The sequence below is a fragment of the Fundulus heteroclitus genome, chromosome 22 (genome assembly GCF_011125445.2).
Source record: "Fundulus heteroclitus isolate FHET01 chromosome 22, MU-UCD_Fhet_4.1, whole genome shotgun sequence".
NCBI classification, from domain to species: Eukaryota; Metazoa; Chordata; class Actinopteri; order Cyprinodontiformes; family Fundulidae; genus Fundulus; species Fundulus heteroclitus.
This window is the reverse complement of record NC_046382.1, coordinates 31,596,650-31,615,525: the sequence shown is the minus strand read 5'-3', so window position 1 is coordinate 31,615,525 and position 18,876 is coordinate 31,596,650. Positions and strand designations below refer to the sequence as shown.

Below are 18,876 nucleotides of genomic sequence, written 5' to 3'. Positions count from 1 at the left end.
CAAAGTGCAGTGAAACACATACAAATGTTGATATGCAAACCAGAGGCTCGCGTATCGGCTTTTCTTATTGGACAAAAACAACATGTAAACTTGAAACAAGCTTGAAAATAAGAGTCAGTGGTGAACCCCACCCTCCAAACACTGCCTATCTAATCTCATGCAGACATGCAGCCTCTGCTCTCCCTGCCACGTGATTAACACGTTCACAGGAGGTTTTCCGCTTTTACCATAGAAAAAAAATGACTAGAATGTTTTAGGGTGACATTTAACAGGTAAAATAAAAGCTAACAACCCACAGCTAATAAAGAGCAGAGTCCTAAGTTGAGAGGTTCTTAGCTTGTTTGCAGACAATGTGTGTTTCCTTTAATGTCTTTAAATTACAAAAATGTCAAAATATTAGAGAAAGCAGAGCCTCAGAATTCAGTCCGTAAGTGTCAACAACTGACTGAAAAGTAGAGGAAAAAAAAAGAAAACCTAACACTTTTATAAAAATAGGAATAAACTTTACTTTACCTCCAGGTTAGTTCAATTTAAAAAGGTCTGATATGTGGTTTGAAAATGATCAAACTCCAGACTGGAGTCCTTCAGTGCGGTATGTGAGAATATGTCAATTGGAATAATTGGGACGCCTCAGTTTGGTATGCATCTAATCAAGCAACTAAAACATGCTGGTTAAATAACAAACGATGCTAGTGAACGACGCTAGTGTAACGGTATAAATAAAGGACATTAAATAAAGGACATTAAATAAAGGACATTACAAGCAGCCTTAACACGCTGCGTATGGTCAGCAGAGAGGTGGAGCAAGCATGGCCGCTCCGCAGCGGGACAGCCAGGCTGCAGCTTCTTCTTTTGATTAAAACACGCGGCTCCATGCCATGACGGGAAAAGGCTTTTCCTCGTTCCCCCTCCGCTGCTTTCACACACCGTCACGTGTTCCCTTTTTGCTGGAGATCAGAGAACAATGACCCCAGTGAGCGCTGGGTACAGAGCCGGGAGTCACAATAACAGTCAAAGACAAAACGTCGGAGCGTGGCAGGGTCTCACCCGATTTGCATGGAGAAGCCAGATCAGATGCAAATTTATACGAGATCGTGAGAACGGAACAGCTGAGTCACATTTCACTATTGGTTGAGCAAAAAAAAAAAAAAGAGACAGTTCAGCTCAAATCTGGAAGTTGGGCTGAGCGTGACGAGACCCAGTTCCAAGCGGAGACGTCCAGGAGGGAACCAACACACGGGAGGGTTATCCGCCATTCAGTGGCGGTTCTAGACCAGATTTACCAGGGGGCCAAGGTGGGGCCAGTGTTTTTTTTCATAGGAGCCTAGAACAACAGAATGAAAGGGCAATATTTAATTGTTTAATTATATTAAGTGAGCCGCTTGTGGCTCTGGAACTGCAGGTTCTTAAACATTTCTCACTGCATTTTAAAGAAATGATACTGACAATTTAAAGCTGATTTAGTTCTTCTAAAGCCTTTAGGACGAGCGAACACAAAGCCCAGGCTGGCTTTCCTCCTCTTGACATGCAGGTGATGTACACTAGCAGTCACAGGTTTGGAAACACCTCCGTCTGTCTGGCTTTTCCTAATCGAAATAAACGAGTGTGAAATAACTCCCACCATCTTTTGTGTTCACGATTCTTCAAGACAACGCCCCTTTGTTTTGATTACAGCTTTAAACATTCTTGTCATTTTGTCAGTGAGCTGCGGGACGTTAGTCACCTGAAGCGTTTTTCCAACGGTCTTATAGGAGTTCCCGGAGGTAAGGGGAGACATCGAGACGAGGCATCGAATGAGAAGGTGTGCCCACACTTTGGACTGATAGTGCAGTTTGTACACGTCAAAGAATGTGTTTATAGCAGTCAAAATAAGACGATGCATTGCAGTATTTCTCTGGATATCGGTACAAAGCAGCCTCAAAAGGCCAAGGCTCAATTTAGAAATCAGCAGAGAAACAGCACAGAACCTTTTGTTGTTGTTTTTGCTGCATTTATCGTGATTTATTATGATTTGTTTTTAAAATGTGCATCACCCAACATCCTTGTTAAATGTCCCAAATTATGATGTGACTTGTAAGGTTTGTGCCTTTGCCGTCTGTGTTTAAACGAGAGATGAACCGATCCAGTTTTTCCCTGATCCCATCCAATACCGGTACCTGGGCTGAGCTTATCACTTCAAACCCGATACCGATACGATTCTAGTGTTGAATGAATGTACCATATACTCTGACATGCGAGTGAAGGAATCAAGCTTGACATAAACATTAAAAGAAATACATTTTTTTAAAAAAAAGGTCCACATGCTCTTTAGCAGGTGCTTTTGAAGGTGTTTACTGTAGTTTCGTGTCAAATTTACCAACTTTATACATTTACCATGAGGGTAAATGACATTTACAAGCCTATAGCACATGCACAGACTCTACTCCAGACTCCTGGTGGTTGGGAAGCATTCACACAGACAACAAATTAGAGCCAAAACCACTATGTTTATATATGAGTGTTAAGTGAGATGTAAGGCTCTCCTGACAGAAATTAAATAGATCCGCATGAGTAAAGGATGATCTGGGATATATCTGCTTGCACATGCTTGCAAGTCCACCTTAAAATGCAAGAGGCAAAGGATAGCACGGGAGTCTAGGTGTCTCGCATGCAAATGGGTCTGCAATTTAGCCAAATTCAAAAACTAGACATACATATGGCCAAATGTAGTCCTCTACCCATGTAAATAATGGATGTTCTATCTATTTCCATGGCCACAGGTGTATAAAATCAAGCACCAGCCACACAGACTGTTTCTACAAACTTTTGTGAGATAACGGGTCGCCCTCAGGAGTTCAGAGAACTTCACTGTGGTTTTCCTGGAGGAGGCCACCTGTAAAATTCCCTCACTCCTAAATACTCCACAGTGAACTCTCACTGGTATGATATATATATATATCATCCACCCTGACTGCTTACTTCTTGCTATTAATTTCATAAAAATGTAAAGAATTCTATCTGAAAATGTTGCATGTCCCTCTATAAATACAGGGGACGCACACACAGTAAATGGAACGCACCCCTGCTTTGTCTCAAGCCTACACACAGTAGAACACGTGATACTGAATGAAGATTATAACGATATTATGCATACTTTTTGCAAGAGATGTCATCAAAATGCATATATTTCCTTAAATATAGTTTATTTTATGAAGGCTGAACTCGGCGCATGGTGGTGTCCATAGCAACATAATCGCCTTACGTCTTTCTGAGAACGCACTGAAATCTTAGGCAAAACTAATAGAGTAGAGATCGTCTACCTTACCTGAACATAGTTTATACATATATAATGCATACTTTTCGCTAGAGATGTCATAAAAATGCATATAAACGCAGTTGTTTTTGCTTTTCCACCTAAAGTATGAGCAACGGCAGCCATGTTCTCATTTCGCTGGGAGAAACTTGACAGTCACGACACTTGGTTGCCAGCCAAAGTAAATGAATAGACCAAATAAAAATGTACGACTGAAGCGTATTGAGGTGCCAGATTGCCTGGGGCACCGCTCTACGCCCCAAGACTCATGCAGCGGTGGCTCATCGATACGTGCCAAGTGCTGCATATGGACCTGCAAAATCATTCAATACGTCTCAAATTAGGCAAATACCTGGGTCAAAACTTACACGCCGCTGCTTTAATGTCAGAGATCAGACTGTTTTAAAATGATAGAAAGGCAACGTTTTTTTTTCAAGAGACCATTCATTGCAACCAAGCTATGCAGAACATCACTGCTGGACCCTCAACACGTCGGACCAAACTGAATGCCGCTCCTCTCAACTAGGAGCAGAAATCTCAGGCTACAATTCACACAAACGCACCAAAATTAGACAGCCGGTTCAAAAAATAAAAATGTTTCCTCGTCCCAATTTCAGAAGGGACGACGAGACGGTGGGATCTAAACCTGGTGTATGCTCAGTACCACATCTACTGACGATTACTTCTAGCGGGACATTGCACCGCGTCACCAAGCTCCAATCGTCCCAAGCCGGCTTCCTGGACGTGACGCGAGCTCGTCGTACTTCATCGGCCACTGCAGTCCACAGATCTGAATCCAGTCGAGCACCTTGGGAGTGTGATGGACTAAGGGATTTGCTTGATAGATCTACAGCAACTGTGTGATGATTGTTGAGTCCATATGGTCCCACATATCTGAGGAATGTGTCTGAGGCAGCGATGAATCTGTCCCGTCCAGGATGAACCAAATCTGGTGAGTCCTACAGCAGGTCTCATCGGCATAAGCAACATAACATTCAAATCCAGCGGTCTCACGTCGTTGTTAAATCCGGCTTTTAGTTGTTTCCATGAAGGTGGACAGACGCAGCGTTCTGGTTGGAAGCTGTCCTTTCTGCCACTAAAAGCTTTAGTGGAACCATGGCGTCAACCCCATAACTAAAGCTGTGAGTGTTTCTCTGTGATATTTGAACATTTCAGGTCGGGATGCACCGATATGAAGATTTAGGCCGATGTCGATATTTGACATGAATATTGCTCTTATGTCTGATTAGCGATATTTACCGAGGAACACACACGTTTAAGTTTCTGGGATGATCACATTTTTAACAACTTTGTACCAAACAATGCTAACTGAATTTTTTAACGTGGGTTATAGTCTAGACCAGGGGTCAGCTGTTGTAAAATTAGCACAATCCTCCAGTGAGCAGCATCCAAAATGTTATTTTATTTAGCTGCTCTTCCGTTTTAATCATACTTGTATTTACATATATTTAAAATGATAAAAACATTAAAAATATGTTTATACTACATAGGGCTGGGCAAGTTAACGCGTTAATTTCGCGTTAACTCATTAGACTATTAACGGCGATATTTACTTTAACGCGCGTTAACGCATGTTGCTCACATGCTTTTATTTTGTGAAGGTCTGTTGCTGCGGTGTAGGGGTTTGAATCAGAACAGTAGGTGGCGATAATGCGCCAATAACCTCGCTGTCAGCCAAACCTCGGATTCAAAGAGGAAGAAAGGTGCTGGCCGGAAAAAAACAAAGCCGACATGCGGAAGGCGGTGTTTCCCGCAGGAATTTGCTTAGGCGAGGCGGTGAGTTGGTGAACGGAACAAGTTTTGTGCGGAGCGGGGGGGTCTGCTTAGACGCCGTCGGTGAAGTCGCTTCTCGTTTCAAAGTATCCATGTATTTTTGCCTGTTTTTCCCTGCCATTCACTATATGCACGCGAGAAAGCAACAACAAAAAACCGCGTGTCAACGTCAAATAACCATGCACGCATCGAGTTAACAAGCATTTCAGTTTAAAGTTCTTCCAGCATGGAATATGACAGAAACAAGTTAGTTGTAACCACTGCCAAGTTAAACTTTGGTATTGAACATAAAATGGTAATGCTGCTCCCTGCTGTTACCTCAGAAATTGCCTGTTTTTGGTAGATTTTTTCCCCATAAAGAGAATTCCCTGTCAGTGGCAATAAGCTTTAATTTATTATTATTGCTATTTTTTGTTTTACATGTTTAAGTTGAGCTTTACACTAAATATGTGTTACTGATAAGTGCTACAAATGTTACAACACTTTTGTTCATATGGCAGCAGAACATTAAAATAAAAGTGCTCTTTACACTACTTTTGAATTCATTCTTGGAGTTTGTAAATACAATGCGATTAATCGCGATTAATCAGGCAAATTATGCGATTAATCGCGATTAAATATTTTAATCGTTGCCCAGCCCTAATACTACATCAAGTTAAGGTGAGCTCTGACTCTTCTAGTTCAAAGGTCAGTATAGGTAGCCCTTCGTACGACACAGTACCGGTAATGTTGCTCTCATCTTCTAAAAGGTTGGTGATCCCTGGTCTACACTTACTAGTCTAGACTTGCTTTTCATAAGTCTCCTTTCAAAAACCGTGGAAAAAGTACCACACAGCCGACATTGCATCTCTGCTTCATTTAAAACCCCCACAATGCAATGCATCACTGTCACTGTCTCATGGCCAAAAAAAAACAACGCATTACCCACCCCATCCCCTGCCCCTCCTTAAACACTGTCACAAAGGGCAACTAGATGGAAATACACATCGGTTGTTAATATGGGTCCAGTTTTACTTATCGGACCTATACCGATATAACATTGGCCGATACCGATGTGAATGCCGATATATCGTACATCCCTAATTTCAGGATCACATCTCTGTAAAAAGATCCAACCACATCTAGAACACTAAAAAGACCTTTGAATGATAACAGATCTATTATAGTTAATCTATACCATAATAATCCCATAATTACAATGGTTTGGGGGCAGAGGATAGTAGGGCACAGTCAACAATAAACAGAGCCATCTATGCTTAAATCACTTATTGCAGGTAAAACAAAGCAAACTGTGAGGAGGACATACATTAACTACCTAGATCACAGGTGTTTATAGAGCTAGGCAGCTAGCAGGCATTCAAGGTGACTTTAGCAAACACACAGCGGCTCCGTCTGATGTTGGCTAGCCTATTAAAAACAATGTTGCATTCAAGCGATGGCTGCAAGACTGGAGGAAGCATGCCAGCCGGACTCTGGCTCGCAGGGCTTAGCTTCTAATGCTAACCCCGTGAAAACACCTGAGTGGTGCGTGGTGGCGGCGCCGCTGCCCTCGCCCAGCCGCCTCACACAGCGGCACGGACCGCCAGAAACTCCCACGCGTGAGGTCGGAAGCCGCAGAAGAGGCGTTTATATTCCGCTTGGCTTCCCCTTTTAAGGCGAGGGGACATGAACGCAGCGTGACTCCGACGTGGAGGGGGAGGAAGGGCGGTGAAGCGGCTAGCGACCAGCCGTCAGTTACCTGCGGGACGAGGGGGGGGCTGTTACCCGGCAACAGCCAGCAGGTGCTTCGCAGCTCGCGAGCTCACCTACCTGACATCTGCACACTATGTCCGCGTCTTGCGCCAGCAGGTCCACAACTTTCCCTTTCCCCTCGTCGCCCCACTGAGCCCCGAGCACCACGGTCACTCTGTTGCCCACGGGCGGTCTCGGCGGTGTCCGTTTCGTCGGGCTGCCGCTGCCGTCCGAGGCCCCGGCGGCTTCCTGACTCCCGCTTTCAGACATTTCTGCTGGGTTCTCCCCCGGCTGAGTGTTCCGTTACGTACTGAAGCGCCGCTGCCGCCGCTGCGCCGCCGCAGATAGCCCGGAGGAGCGAGACAGATCACTCCACAGCGACTCCACAGCTGGGAAGTGACGCTCTGCACATGCGCGACCACTCCAGTTCCACACTTAACACAGTCAAATGTAAACAGAAGACGTTTAAATAATAACAATAATGTTCCGAGTTGCTGTTTTGGCGGGTCAAACTAACAATAACATGGCCTAGAACCGTTTCAGTAAACCTGATCCCAGTGAATCATCTGCTGCTTCACGATCTCCGGTGACACTCCCACTTGTGGAGGTGTGTTCAGACCCTGGAAGGAGGGATGTAAAACGGACGTCTGTAACCCTGCAGAACTTCTGTTAAAGCAAATGCAGACAATCCTCTGCAATTAGTCTTGCATCCACTATTAACGCATATAAAAGAGGCTCTGTGGCCTGTGCATAAACACACCACTCTATATGTCGGTCTATCAGTAAATTACTAAAAACAGCCGGGCACTGATACTGCACAAATGTGCTTTTACCTAAAATAAAAATAAAAATAATAATAATTTTTTTTATGAATCATCATATGGGCTACTTTTCCAATTTAGTGACTCATTCTGGGGATTAATTTGCTATTGTCGTTTATAAGGCTAAACAAAGATCAATGTACACAGATTGAGGGTTGTGAATCTTATTTATCTTTGCATAAGCGTAATATCAGCAAAGTCCGTCACACACCCTTGTGTTTATAACACGGCAAATAGCAACGGATTAAACAAAGATGCAAAAAGAGAAGTGTTGCCTTAGTGACCGCCTAAAGAGTTTCACAAGTTAAGCAACACGTAAGTAGTGCTCTCTTGATGTCTAAACAACGGCATTAGTGTCAAAAAGGAGACTTTTTTTTAATTTTACGTTTATTTAGTTTTAAAAGAGATACAACACTGCAGTGGCTTGCCAGAAAGAATATTTGATATATTTTTGGTGTGATTCAGTTCAGAAATGCAGCTTAAGTTCAGTATTTGACAATATAGCTTCTGAGAAGAACGCAAAACTTTACATTTAAAACATTTACTTACACTTTGTATCTGGTATTTATATTAGATTAGAACAACGGAAACCGATTGGAAAACGGAATAATTTCTGCTGCATTGACTAAATGGGAAGTCATTCTTGTAATGAATTTTAATTAAGACATTCAGGAACACACACAAAAAAACGTTACAGTAAAGATAAAGATAAACATAAAGAGCCAGCAAAAAAAGGGATTAAGTTTGTAAAAACAACAACATAAACACAGCTCGGTATAATACTGAAATTGCTAATTATAAATAACTATAGGTGGTGTTCGTTGTAGTCTGAACAATTTAGTTCCCTCTAGTGGTAATAAAATGTCCTTACAGCCATGCAATAAATTAAATAAAATTAAGACTCCTTAGGACTGTGTATTTCTAAGAAATTTGAACAAATGGATATTTAATATACATTTTAAAATACAGAAACAATGTGATTAGCAGAAACAGACATAAATGTGAATTTTTCATTAAAAGATGTATGCAAAAAAAATTGTTGAAGGGAGATTGACCATGGGGGGATTTAAACAGGTGTCTAAGGTTGTCAGAAAGTAGATCATTGCAGCTTATGAGTCTGGTGAGAAATTTAAGCTGCCTTTTTGCTTCTGTGGAAAATCGTCTACGATCTATCTATCTATCTATCTATCTATCTATCTATCTATCTATCTATCTATCTATCTATCTATCTATCTATCTATCTATCTATCCATCCATCCATCCATCCATCCATCCATCCATCCATCCATCCATCCATCCATCCATCCATCCATCCATCCATCCAATCTATCTATCTATCTATCTATCTATCTATCTATCTATCTATCTATCTATCTATCCATCTATCCATCTATCCTGTTTCCTGCTGCAGATGGAGATCAGCAGCATGCTGCATGGATCACATCACGCCTGTGCTCTCGTCTCCTCTTATCCCAGTGTGGGACAGATGGTCTGTTGGGGAGACGAGAGGAAGCGGTGAGCAGTGGGTCACGACTCAGCCCTGCATAGCAAACGTCACACTTCCACATTTCCACAGTGACCTTAGTGGATGAAAGGAGACAGAAGGATGTGTCCCTGTTACAACACCCAGACTCCAGGGACTCTGTGCTGTTCTCTGTTCCCACCAAATACGCCACATCAAAGGGAACTGGAGTGTGAGAAAAGTTTTTTTTTTTTTTTTTTAACTAGTATTTCATTTTCTCACATCTAGTTGCTTGAGAAAGCGCAGAAGTGAACTGGGATCACATTATGAATGGCTTTATAATATATTGTTGTGTTTTGAGATGCACTGGTAGATAAAACAAGAAAAGCAGGTTTTAGACGTTTTTCATGGAATAATTGCATCGAATTTCTACAACAGAATGACACAAACAGCCCCAGAAAATTAGGTCATTAGGTTGGAAACTATGAGCTTTTTCCCCCTATAATTTTCCACAATATCTACATCTAGTAGAATAAAGGGCACCCATCCTTTTCTTACAACAGTTTTATATTTTTCCTTATTTTAAAAACCCAAATGTAGAATTAAAATGTTCTTTAAAAAATTAACATATCAAAATGACAAAAAAAAAAAAAAAATGTACTATACGAGCTGCACAACGACTACTTTCCACTGTATCAAAGTGTGAGATGATTTGATGCTGATGTGCTAAAAAGATTTAGTATTTCCTTCTTTGTGAAACAAATGCCATAATATAACTTTGCAAGATGCTCCACATTCATTGTTTTAACGCAGGGCGAGGGTGCACTTTTTTTGAATGCGTTCTTATAAATATAGAACTTTATTCTTGTAACATTATGACTTTATTCTTGTCATTTTACCAAGAAAAGGGGGGAAATCCCTGCCATCAGAAGGGGGTCACCAATCTGTGGCACTGTGATTTTGGGGCTTGCAGGCTGAAATGTCAGAAAAGGATGTTTTAAGCACAAATGTCACCCAAAACTATCCCTGACTGTTGAAACGTCACTCTAGACTTCAAGCAACGTGGATTCTGTGCCTCTCTTCTCTTCCTCCAGACTCTGGAACCTTGATTTCCAACTTAAATGACTTTTCTTTTATCTGAATACAGGTCTTTGGACCATTGAACAACAGTTAAGTCCCTTTTTTCCTTAGCCCAGGTCAGACTGTTTTGAAATCGTCTCTGGTTCAGGAGTGGCTTGTCACGAGGAATGCAACATCTGTATCCCATGTCTAGTAGTCATCTGTGTGCAGCGGCTTTTGATGCACTGACTCCATTCTCCTTGTGAAGCTCCCCCAAATTCTGTAATGGATTTCACCTGACAATTCTCTCATGGCTGTGGTTCTCTCTGTTGCATCTTTCCTGCCACACTTCTTCCTTCCACTCAACTTTCTGTTAAGATGCTTGAATACAGAGCCCTGTGATTGTTTCTTCTCACGAGAGAAAGCTGAAGTCACATCCCTGATTTGTGCTCACGAACTTGGCCAGTGAAGTTGAGGGTGGATTTGAGAGTTAGGTGTCAACCTCAGCTTTATCCAGAAGAGGGCGATAAAGACAAGCTCCAGAAGCCAGCAGCGTGAAGCGTCAAAGAAGAAGGGGTCCCCTCTCTCCCTCGCAGCGTTGTTATTAACCTCCACCCGGGGTCATCCAGGTTGTTTTGTGTCAGCGCGCACCTTGATGAAAATGTCTCCGCTGCTGCTCAGGGCCTTCGTGAACGAGCGGCTCGCGGCCGCGGTCGCAGAGATCCTGGAGGTTTTCGAAGGAGCGATCGCCAAATACGAAGAAGAAGCGTCCCACTCCAAGCAGGAGATCGATCGGCTGCGAGGTCTGCTGCTGGAGCTGCAGAGCCAGCGGACAGGTGTGTTCCCAGCTGATGGTTCCAGGGGCGGACCGGGACTGAAAGCAGCCCCACTCCCCCAGATCCGCGATAACAGCGACCAGCAGGGTTGTCCTGCTCCTCACATTACTTCCTAATGCGAGAAGGAAATGCATGTGTCACTCAAAGTAACACATGGATATCCATGTATGTGTTGCTTTGAGTGACAGGATCTCTGTGCCAGCTGTGTTTTTTTTAATATTACACTTTTGCTCGTAGTTTAGAATTATTCTAAAACAATCCAATTACAGGTGAGGTTCACCCATGCTGTCACTCATTACTATTCAATTAAATTTTATTTATATAGCGCCAATGCATGAAACATGTAATCTCGAGGCACTTTACAAAGTCAAAATCAATCATATTATACAGATTGGTCAAAAATTTCCTATATAAGGGAACCAGTTGATTGCTTCAAAGTCCCGACAAGCAGCATTCACTCCTGGAGAAGCGTAGAGCCACAGGGACAGTCGTCTGCATTGTCCATGGCTTTGCAGCAATCCCTCATACTGAGCAAGCATGAAGCGACAGTGGGAAGACAAACCACCCATTAGTGGGAAGAAAAACCTCCGGCAGAACCGGGCTCAGTATGAACGGTCATCTGCCTCGACCGACTGGGGTTACGGAAGACAGAGCAGAGACAAAACAAGAGAGACAAAAAAGCACAGGAGCACACATTGATCTAGTAATCTGTTCTACATTAGATGGTAGTAGCGGGTGAGCCGTCTTCTCTGGATGATGTCACAGTTAAGAGAACGCCAGACCAGGTGTACCTACTATGAAGAGAAAAGAGAGAGAACAAAAAGTTAAAAGCTGAAATGACTGTCGTCATTTCAATGTAATGCAATGCAAAACTGGAGAACAGTAGAAATCAGTAGAGTGAGAAAAATAGGCCCTAATGTCCTCCAGCAGCCTACGCCTATAGCAGCATAGATATAGAGATAGCTCAGGGTAACATGAGCCACTCTAACTATAAGCTTTGTCAACAAGGAAAGTTTTAAGATTAGTCTTAAAAGTAGACAGGGTGTCTGCCTCACAGACCAAAACTGGGAGTTGGTTCCACAGGAGAGGAGCCTGATAGCTAAAGGATCTGCCTCCCATTCTACTTTTAGAGACTCTAGGAACCACCAGCAGACCTGCAGTCTGAGAGCAAAGTGCTCTGTTAGGAACATACGGGGTAATCAGAGCTCTGATATATGATGGAGCTTGATTATTAAGGGCTTTATACGTTAGAAGGAGAATTTTAAATTCCTATTCTTGATTTAACAGGAAGCCAATGAGGGGAAGCTAAAATTGGAGAAATATGATCCCGCTTGTTGATTTTCATCAGAACTCTTGCTGCAGCATTTTGGATCAGCTGAAGACTTTGAACTGCATTTTGTGGACTTCCCGATTGTAAAGAATTACAATAGTCCAGCCTTGAAGTAACAAACGCATGGACTACTACCATGTTTTTTCCTCTTTATGATACCAGGCCTGCCTGCATGTTAATTTTCAGTCACAGTATAATCATCACATTGGATAACAGAGATATTCAAACAACTTATACAAAGGTTCAAACAGGTTTTCTCCCCCTCAGCTTCTGTGTAGCTGTAGAAATGAAGTGGCTGCAGTGATGGGGGCAGTGATGGGGAGCAATGTGGTGACATTGGGATTTATGTATTGATTCGCTTTTAAATTCTTTTGACAGATAAGATTGAATTATTAATTATGGCTGCCCTAAATAGCGGCATATTGATTGTCATTATATGTAAAGCTATATGTAAAGCAGTGAAAAAATAAGCGCTGGACTCATTTGCTATTATTGAATATATGTTGAAAGGTAGAACTGACATGAAATTCTCAGCAGATGGCGCAAACAACCCATCCAGTCCACACATGCAAGGAAATCAGACTATCGGTGTCTGTAAACTTAATATTAGTTTTTATGTTTAGATATCTGTAATACTTGCAATATTGTACTATGACATTCTTTCCCCCAAATGCTGGTTCACTGTATTATTTATAGGGTTCTTATACAGGTTGGAAACTAGGGAATGTGGTTGAGACGTTTTCCAGACTTGGAAACGTTAGAGGAAACCAAAGCAAAGAACAATGTTTTTATTACCAGACTTGATTGGTGTTTTAATGTTTTTCACATTTCATCTATTTGCCCATTCGCACCCGGGTACAAAGATTAGTTCACAACCAGAGGATATGTGCCTTGCCCAAGGGCATATTGCCATGTGGTAGGGAGAAACTGGAATCAAACCCACAACTTTGTAATTGCAAGATGACTATGTAACCCACTGCGGCACAGCTGTGCTACATTCCACCATCAGTGTGTTTATCCTGCTTTCATCATCAATTTTCCATCTATCCATCCATCCATCCATCCATGTGCTTTCTATCCATTTATCCTTCTAGTTGAGTGGTTTTCCATTTAAAGTCTCGCCAATGTAGAGATATCTGCCATATATTTCTTATTAAGGCCATTATTTACAGTTTAAAAGTTGCCTTGAAAATGACTGTGGAATAATACGGATTTTTACCTGCAACCTGTCTCGGAACCCGACAGCTAATACTTCACTTTGGGTTGGGGATGTGTTAAACTGAAATTATGAAGAAAAGGCAAATTCTGTATTGGTTTTTTATTGTTAGGATTCAACTTTGTGTCTATAATTTTGAAAAATCGTAAAGCTTTTAGCAACAACAGAACTCCATTTGATTAGACGTTGTATTATTGAGCAAGCAAAGCGGTTTTCATGCTTCTATAAACACCTCTTAAAGCTTCATTTTCTTCTTTCAGACATCTGTCAGCCGTCCGCCTGTGAAGACAACGCTTCCTGTGAGCAGGAGTCCGGCCTCCAGCAGGCAGCTCGGTGGAATCCAGAGCTTCAGCGCATTAAAGAGGAGGATCATGAGCTCTGGGCGGCTGACCGGCAGGAGCAAGGACGGGCAGCAACGAATGCGGATGTTTTAAATCTCCCCCGCTCCTCTGTCGGGGAGGAGCGTGAGCGGGAGGATGCAAAACCACCGGGGCTACGTTGGACTCGCAGCTCCGAGCCAGATGAGTTTCAGGAGGTCCGTGAAGCGAAACCAGCAGAGGTCAAAGCGCCTCTTCACTCGATTGCGTCGTTACAGGACGAAGCTGCTGCCATTTCTACACCGGACCGTACAGAGCAGGGTCAGTCTAGTGCCCTCCTCTCCAGAGAGCCCACAGACTCGTCTCACCTGAACTCACCTGGAGCCGACTACCAGTGCTCCCTGTGTGCCGAGGCCTTCCCCTCCAGCCGCCTCCTGATGAGCCACGCCTTCCAGACCCACTCCAGGGACGTCGGGGTCCTGTGCACCGTGTGCGGAGGGACCTTCGAGTCCGCCGAGAGCCTCGACGCGCACCTCAGGTCCCACGACGGCTCGAAGTGCTGCCCCATGTGCGGGAAGCTCTTCAAAAGCACGACCTCGCTGAAGGAGCACATGGCCGGCCACGCCGGGCTGAAGCTGCACCGCTGCCACGTCTGCGGCAAGGAGTGCCGGCGCAAGGGAGACCTGAAGATCCACATGAGGATCCACACGGGCGAGAAGCCCTTCTGCTGCTCGCTGTGCTGCAAGAGCTTCACCCACAGCGGGCACCTGAAGAAGCACATCAGGAGCCACACGGGGGAGCGGCCGTACCGGTGCGACGTCTGCGGGAGGGGCTTCCTGCAGAGCGCGCACCTCAAATCCCACCTGGGTACCCACGCTCAGAAAAAGTGAGCGGCTCGTATTTCATCGAGAAGATTCCTTCAAAGAAGCGACTTGGTGACACTTTTTAAAGATGACACTCATAAAGATGAGATATACAGGACTGTCTCAGAAAATTAGAATATTGTGATAAAGTTCTTTATTTTCTGTAATGCAATTAAAAAACATGAAATGTCATACATTCTGGATTCATTACAAATCAACTGAAATATCGCAAGCCTTTTATTGTTTTAATATCGCTGATTATGGCATACAGCTGAAGAAAACTCAAAAATCCTATCTCAAAATATTAGAATATTTCCTCAGACCAAGTAAAAAAAAATAATAATAACAGCCAAACAAAATCAAACATTTGAAAATGTCCATTAATGCACTCAGTACTTGGTTGTGAATCCTTTTGCACAGATTACTGCATCAATGCGGCGTGGCATGGAGGCAATCAGCCTGTGGCATTGCTGAGGTGTTATGGATGCCCAGGATGCTTCAATAGCGGCCTTTAGCTCATTTGCATTGTTGGGTCTGGTGTCTTTTAGCTTCTTCTTCACAATACCCCACAAATTCTCTATGGGGTTCAGGTCAGGGGAATTGGCAGGCCAATCAAGGACAGTAATGCCATGGTCAGTACACCAGTTACTGTGAGAATCTTATGTCGTCTCTTAACCACTACCATACTTGTGATTTAGTTTACTGAACCAATCTGAGGGTTTTTCAAGGCTCAGGAAACCCTGCAGTGTTTCCGGTTAATTAGACGATTCAAGTGATTAGTTGAATAGCCTACTAGTATACTTTTTCACGATATTCTAATATTTTGAGATAGGATATTTGGGTTTCTTTAGCTGTACGCTATAATTAGCGATGTTAAAACAATAAAAGGCTTGCGATATTTCAGTTGATTTGTAATGAATCCAGAATGTATGACATTTCATGTTTTTTAATTGCATTACAGAAAATAAAGAACTTTATCACAATATTCTAATTTTCTGAGACAGTCCTGTATATGTATGTATATGTATTTTTGGTGCCTCCGTTATTTTTGAAGAAAGTTGCCTAAAATTGTATTTGGTTTTCTTTTGTTTTTGAAAAATGTTTTTTTTTTTTAATTATATTTATTTTAATCCACAAAGAATAATCACTACATTTCAGGAAAAAGATTTCTGGAATTAACTTAGATATGTTGTGATTTCACTAATGACTTAATGAATATATTGTATATTATATTACAGAGGTGCTAGTTGCTGTTGCAAGAATTTTGCGCTATATCCTTTTTTTCAGTTTGAAGCAGCAGGAGCTGCTATAAGGAATTAGATACTTTGTGACAAAGCATTTGCCTCGTTTTACATTTCTTCTGTTTTTGCTTTTACTGTCACGCTCACGTGTTTCAGATCCATCCACCCACTCATTGTCTCTACCAGCTAGTCGGTGCAGGGTTGCATCAGGGGCCTGGTGCCTATACCTCCAGCGGTCATTGGGCAAGAGGCAGGGTCCACCCTGGGCCGGTGGCCAGTCTATCAGGGGGCCATACAGGTCAAACAACCATGCACACACTCCCTCACTCACCTAAGGGCAATTTAGAGAGAGCGATTAACCGAACAGTCATGTTTTGGGACTATGGGAGGAAGCCGGAGTACCCGGAGATAACCCACGCATGCGCTGGGAGAACTCCATGCAGAAAGAGCTCAGGACGAACCCTGGACCTTCATTGCTGCAAGGCTACGGTGTATGTTTCAGATCATCAGCCTGATTTTATACCAGAGAAAGATAAACACAAATTGCTGCTTTCATGTGATTATTTTGTTTATTAAGGGAAAACTGCTATTCAAAGCTACCTGGCCCCTTTGGAGGGATTTTTCCATTAAAAAGTCGTTTGAGGTCATGTCACAGCATCTCAGTCTAACATATGTCTAGACTTTGACTAGGCATCTTTTTTGGAGCCTCCTAGAGGTGGACTTTCTGATGTGCTTCAAATCACTGTCCTGTCCTGGAACCAAGTTTGTTTGAGCTTAAGGTCACAAGCTGGTGGTCCGGACAGCAGGACTCATGGTTGTACCAGCTATGGAGGCTGTCTAGATCGTGGAGGAGAGAAGCAGACCATCAGATCACCATGGTTCGCTGTCAGTAAAACGTTCTTTATCCGAGATGCAGTGTTTGTTTTTAGGACCGATCCAACAGGATGCGCACGTTCCAAGATCTTCCTCTTTTGTCTCACCAATTCCCAGAATATTCTCCTAACAATATTGGGGATTATCTAGATTTGTTTTGGTTGACGTGAGACGGGCCTTTGCGTTGTTTTTGGTCAGCAGGGGATTTCACTGACCTGATCTGGGGGAATGAGGCCCGCAGCGCTTTAGATGTTCTGGGCTCTTTTGTCACCTCCTAGATGAGCGTCTAACACGCTCTGGAGGAGGTTTTTGGCAGAAAGACGCCTCCTGCGAAGGTTCGTCACTGCTCTATATGTATAAATAAAATGTCTGCTTTTTCAGATCTATTAGCCTACTTCGTGTTGTCAGAACGGCCCTGTTCAGTGACTTTCACAGGGCCAGTTTGGTCTGGATACCTTTTTTCATTTCTGGAAAGTGGCATTTTGTGTTTACTCGGGTTATCTTTGCTTTAAACACTTTACAAGTGACAAAAGCACCCTAAAAGGAATCTTTAAATACAAATAATATTTCGCGGCACTGCAGGATGACTGCCAAAAAATGTTCCACGTTCTGCTGTGTTCTCCTAAAGTTAACATATTCACAGAGAACAAGAAGAACTTTTACTGTGTTGAGCGAGTTTTAAAGTAAAAAGTTTAACGTTCAGCAGTTTGACTGGTTTGGGTTTTGACTCATAATCTACATTGTGTTCTCTTTAACTTCTCTTCTGTCCCGTTTTCTGATCCGGTTTTGAGGAGTAACAAAAATAAACTTTTATTTTTCATAAAGACCAAAGTTTCTTTTGTTTTTTATCGTAGTTTTTTTACACTAAGCAGATTAGCAGTGGATGTGCTCTGCTACAGCTTCAAGTATTCACTTCAGAGAAATAAAAATACATATTCTGCCAGATGTAGAAAGCTGCAGCCAAAAGTTACGGGTTTGCACATTTATATTTTGCTTCAACCACATTTTCTAAACAGCAGTTTTCAGTGTATCACAGACCTGAAACAGGAAGGGGCAGTGATCCACCAGCCCAGCATGCTGATCAAGCTGTTAACACCCGAGCCACAATATACAAGTCTTTAAGCAGAAACGTCTACAGAACTGAACTTTTCTTTCTCAATGTTCCTCTTATTTTAGGAATATTTCAGCTCCCTTTCCAGCTATAGTGATGGTTCTGGAGACTGGGAGTTAAAGTGCTGTTGTTATTTTACATTCCCTATAGGCTCTATATAATAATAAACAGTAAATTACAGATTCAGATTAAATCTAAAGGTATCGGTGTAGCACCTTTTAATGATGCCTGTAATAACCTTGTTTTCTATAGGATTCAGCTCTAAGAACTGAGATTACCACTAGTAAAGTATTTTTCTTATGTTGGGAATTGGGCTGCACAATATGTTGCAACTTTGTTGTTATTGCAAATTACTGCAGTAGTCTGTATTTATGTTCTAAATGTATTTGGGGGTGGTAAGAGATGTTAAATGAAAATTCAAAAAAAGCTTCTCTTCATCTCTCTGTATGACCTGACTGAAGTATTCACTCTGCTGGAGAGCATTTGAGATACAGATGAGGAAGAGCGCTCTCCCCTAGGCTGAAGGTCTAGTTTTGGCATTAACATTTTTATCCTACGGGTCACACAACAGCGCTCATTATAGCCAACTTGAGGTTTCCGAGGACCTTCCCGTGAGAAAATCTGACATCTTGCATAGATAACACTGGTACAGTGAGGCAAAAAAGTATCCAGTCAGCCACTGATTGTGCCAGTTCTCCTACTTAGAAAGACGAGGGAGGTCTGTAGTTTTCATCATAGGCAACTATGAGGCCAAATGAGGGGAAAAACAGTAACTCACACTGTAGGCTTTTCAAAGAATTTATTTTTAAATTATGGTGGAAAATAAGTATTTGGTCCCCCACAAACAAACAAGATGTCTGGCCCTCACAGACCTGTAACTTCTTCTTTTAGAAGCTCTTCTATCCTCCCCTCCTTACCTGTATCAATGGC

General features: G+C 42.5%; 2 protein-coding genes across 3 annotated transcripts in view; one reads left to right on the top strand and one right to left on the bottom strand.

The window, feature by feature from the left end:
• adss2 (adenylosuccinate synthase 2) overlaps window positions 1-7,339 on the bottom strand; it is a 29,366-nt gene extending 22,027 nt beyond the window's left edge. The window contains exon 1 of one of the 2 annotated variants that reach the window (XM_036126823.1): window positions 6,896-7,339. In XM_036126823.1, coding sequence (XP_035982716.1) covers window positions 6,896-7,087 — 192 coding nt within the window. In that variant the 5' untranslated portion in view covers window positions 7,088-7,339. The remainder of the gene's footprint in view (window positions 1-6,895) is intronic. The other variant, XM_036126824.1, reaches the window with a different exon arrangement.
• Window positions 7,340-10,435: 3,096 nt separating this feature from the next.
• On the top strand, window positions 10,436-14,864 carry LOC105927940 (zinc finger protein 287). Its single transcript, XM_021317764.2, has 2 exons — window positions 10,436-10,995; window positions 13,802-14,864. The coding sequence occupies exons 1-2, from the start codon at window positions 10,815-10,817 to the stop codon at window positions 14,746-14,748; spliced, it is 1,128 nt and encodes a 375-aa protein (XP_021173439.2). The 5' UTR covers window positions 10,436-10,814; the 3' UTR covers window positions 14,749-14,864.
• The last annotated feature ends 4,012 nt before the right edge of the window (window positions 14,865-18,876 follow it).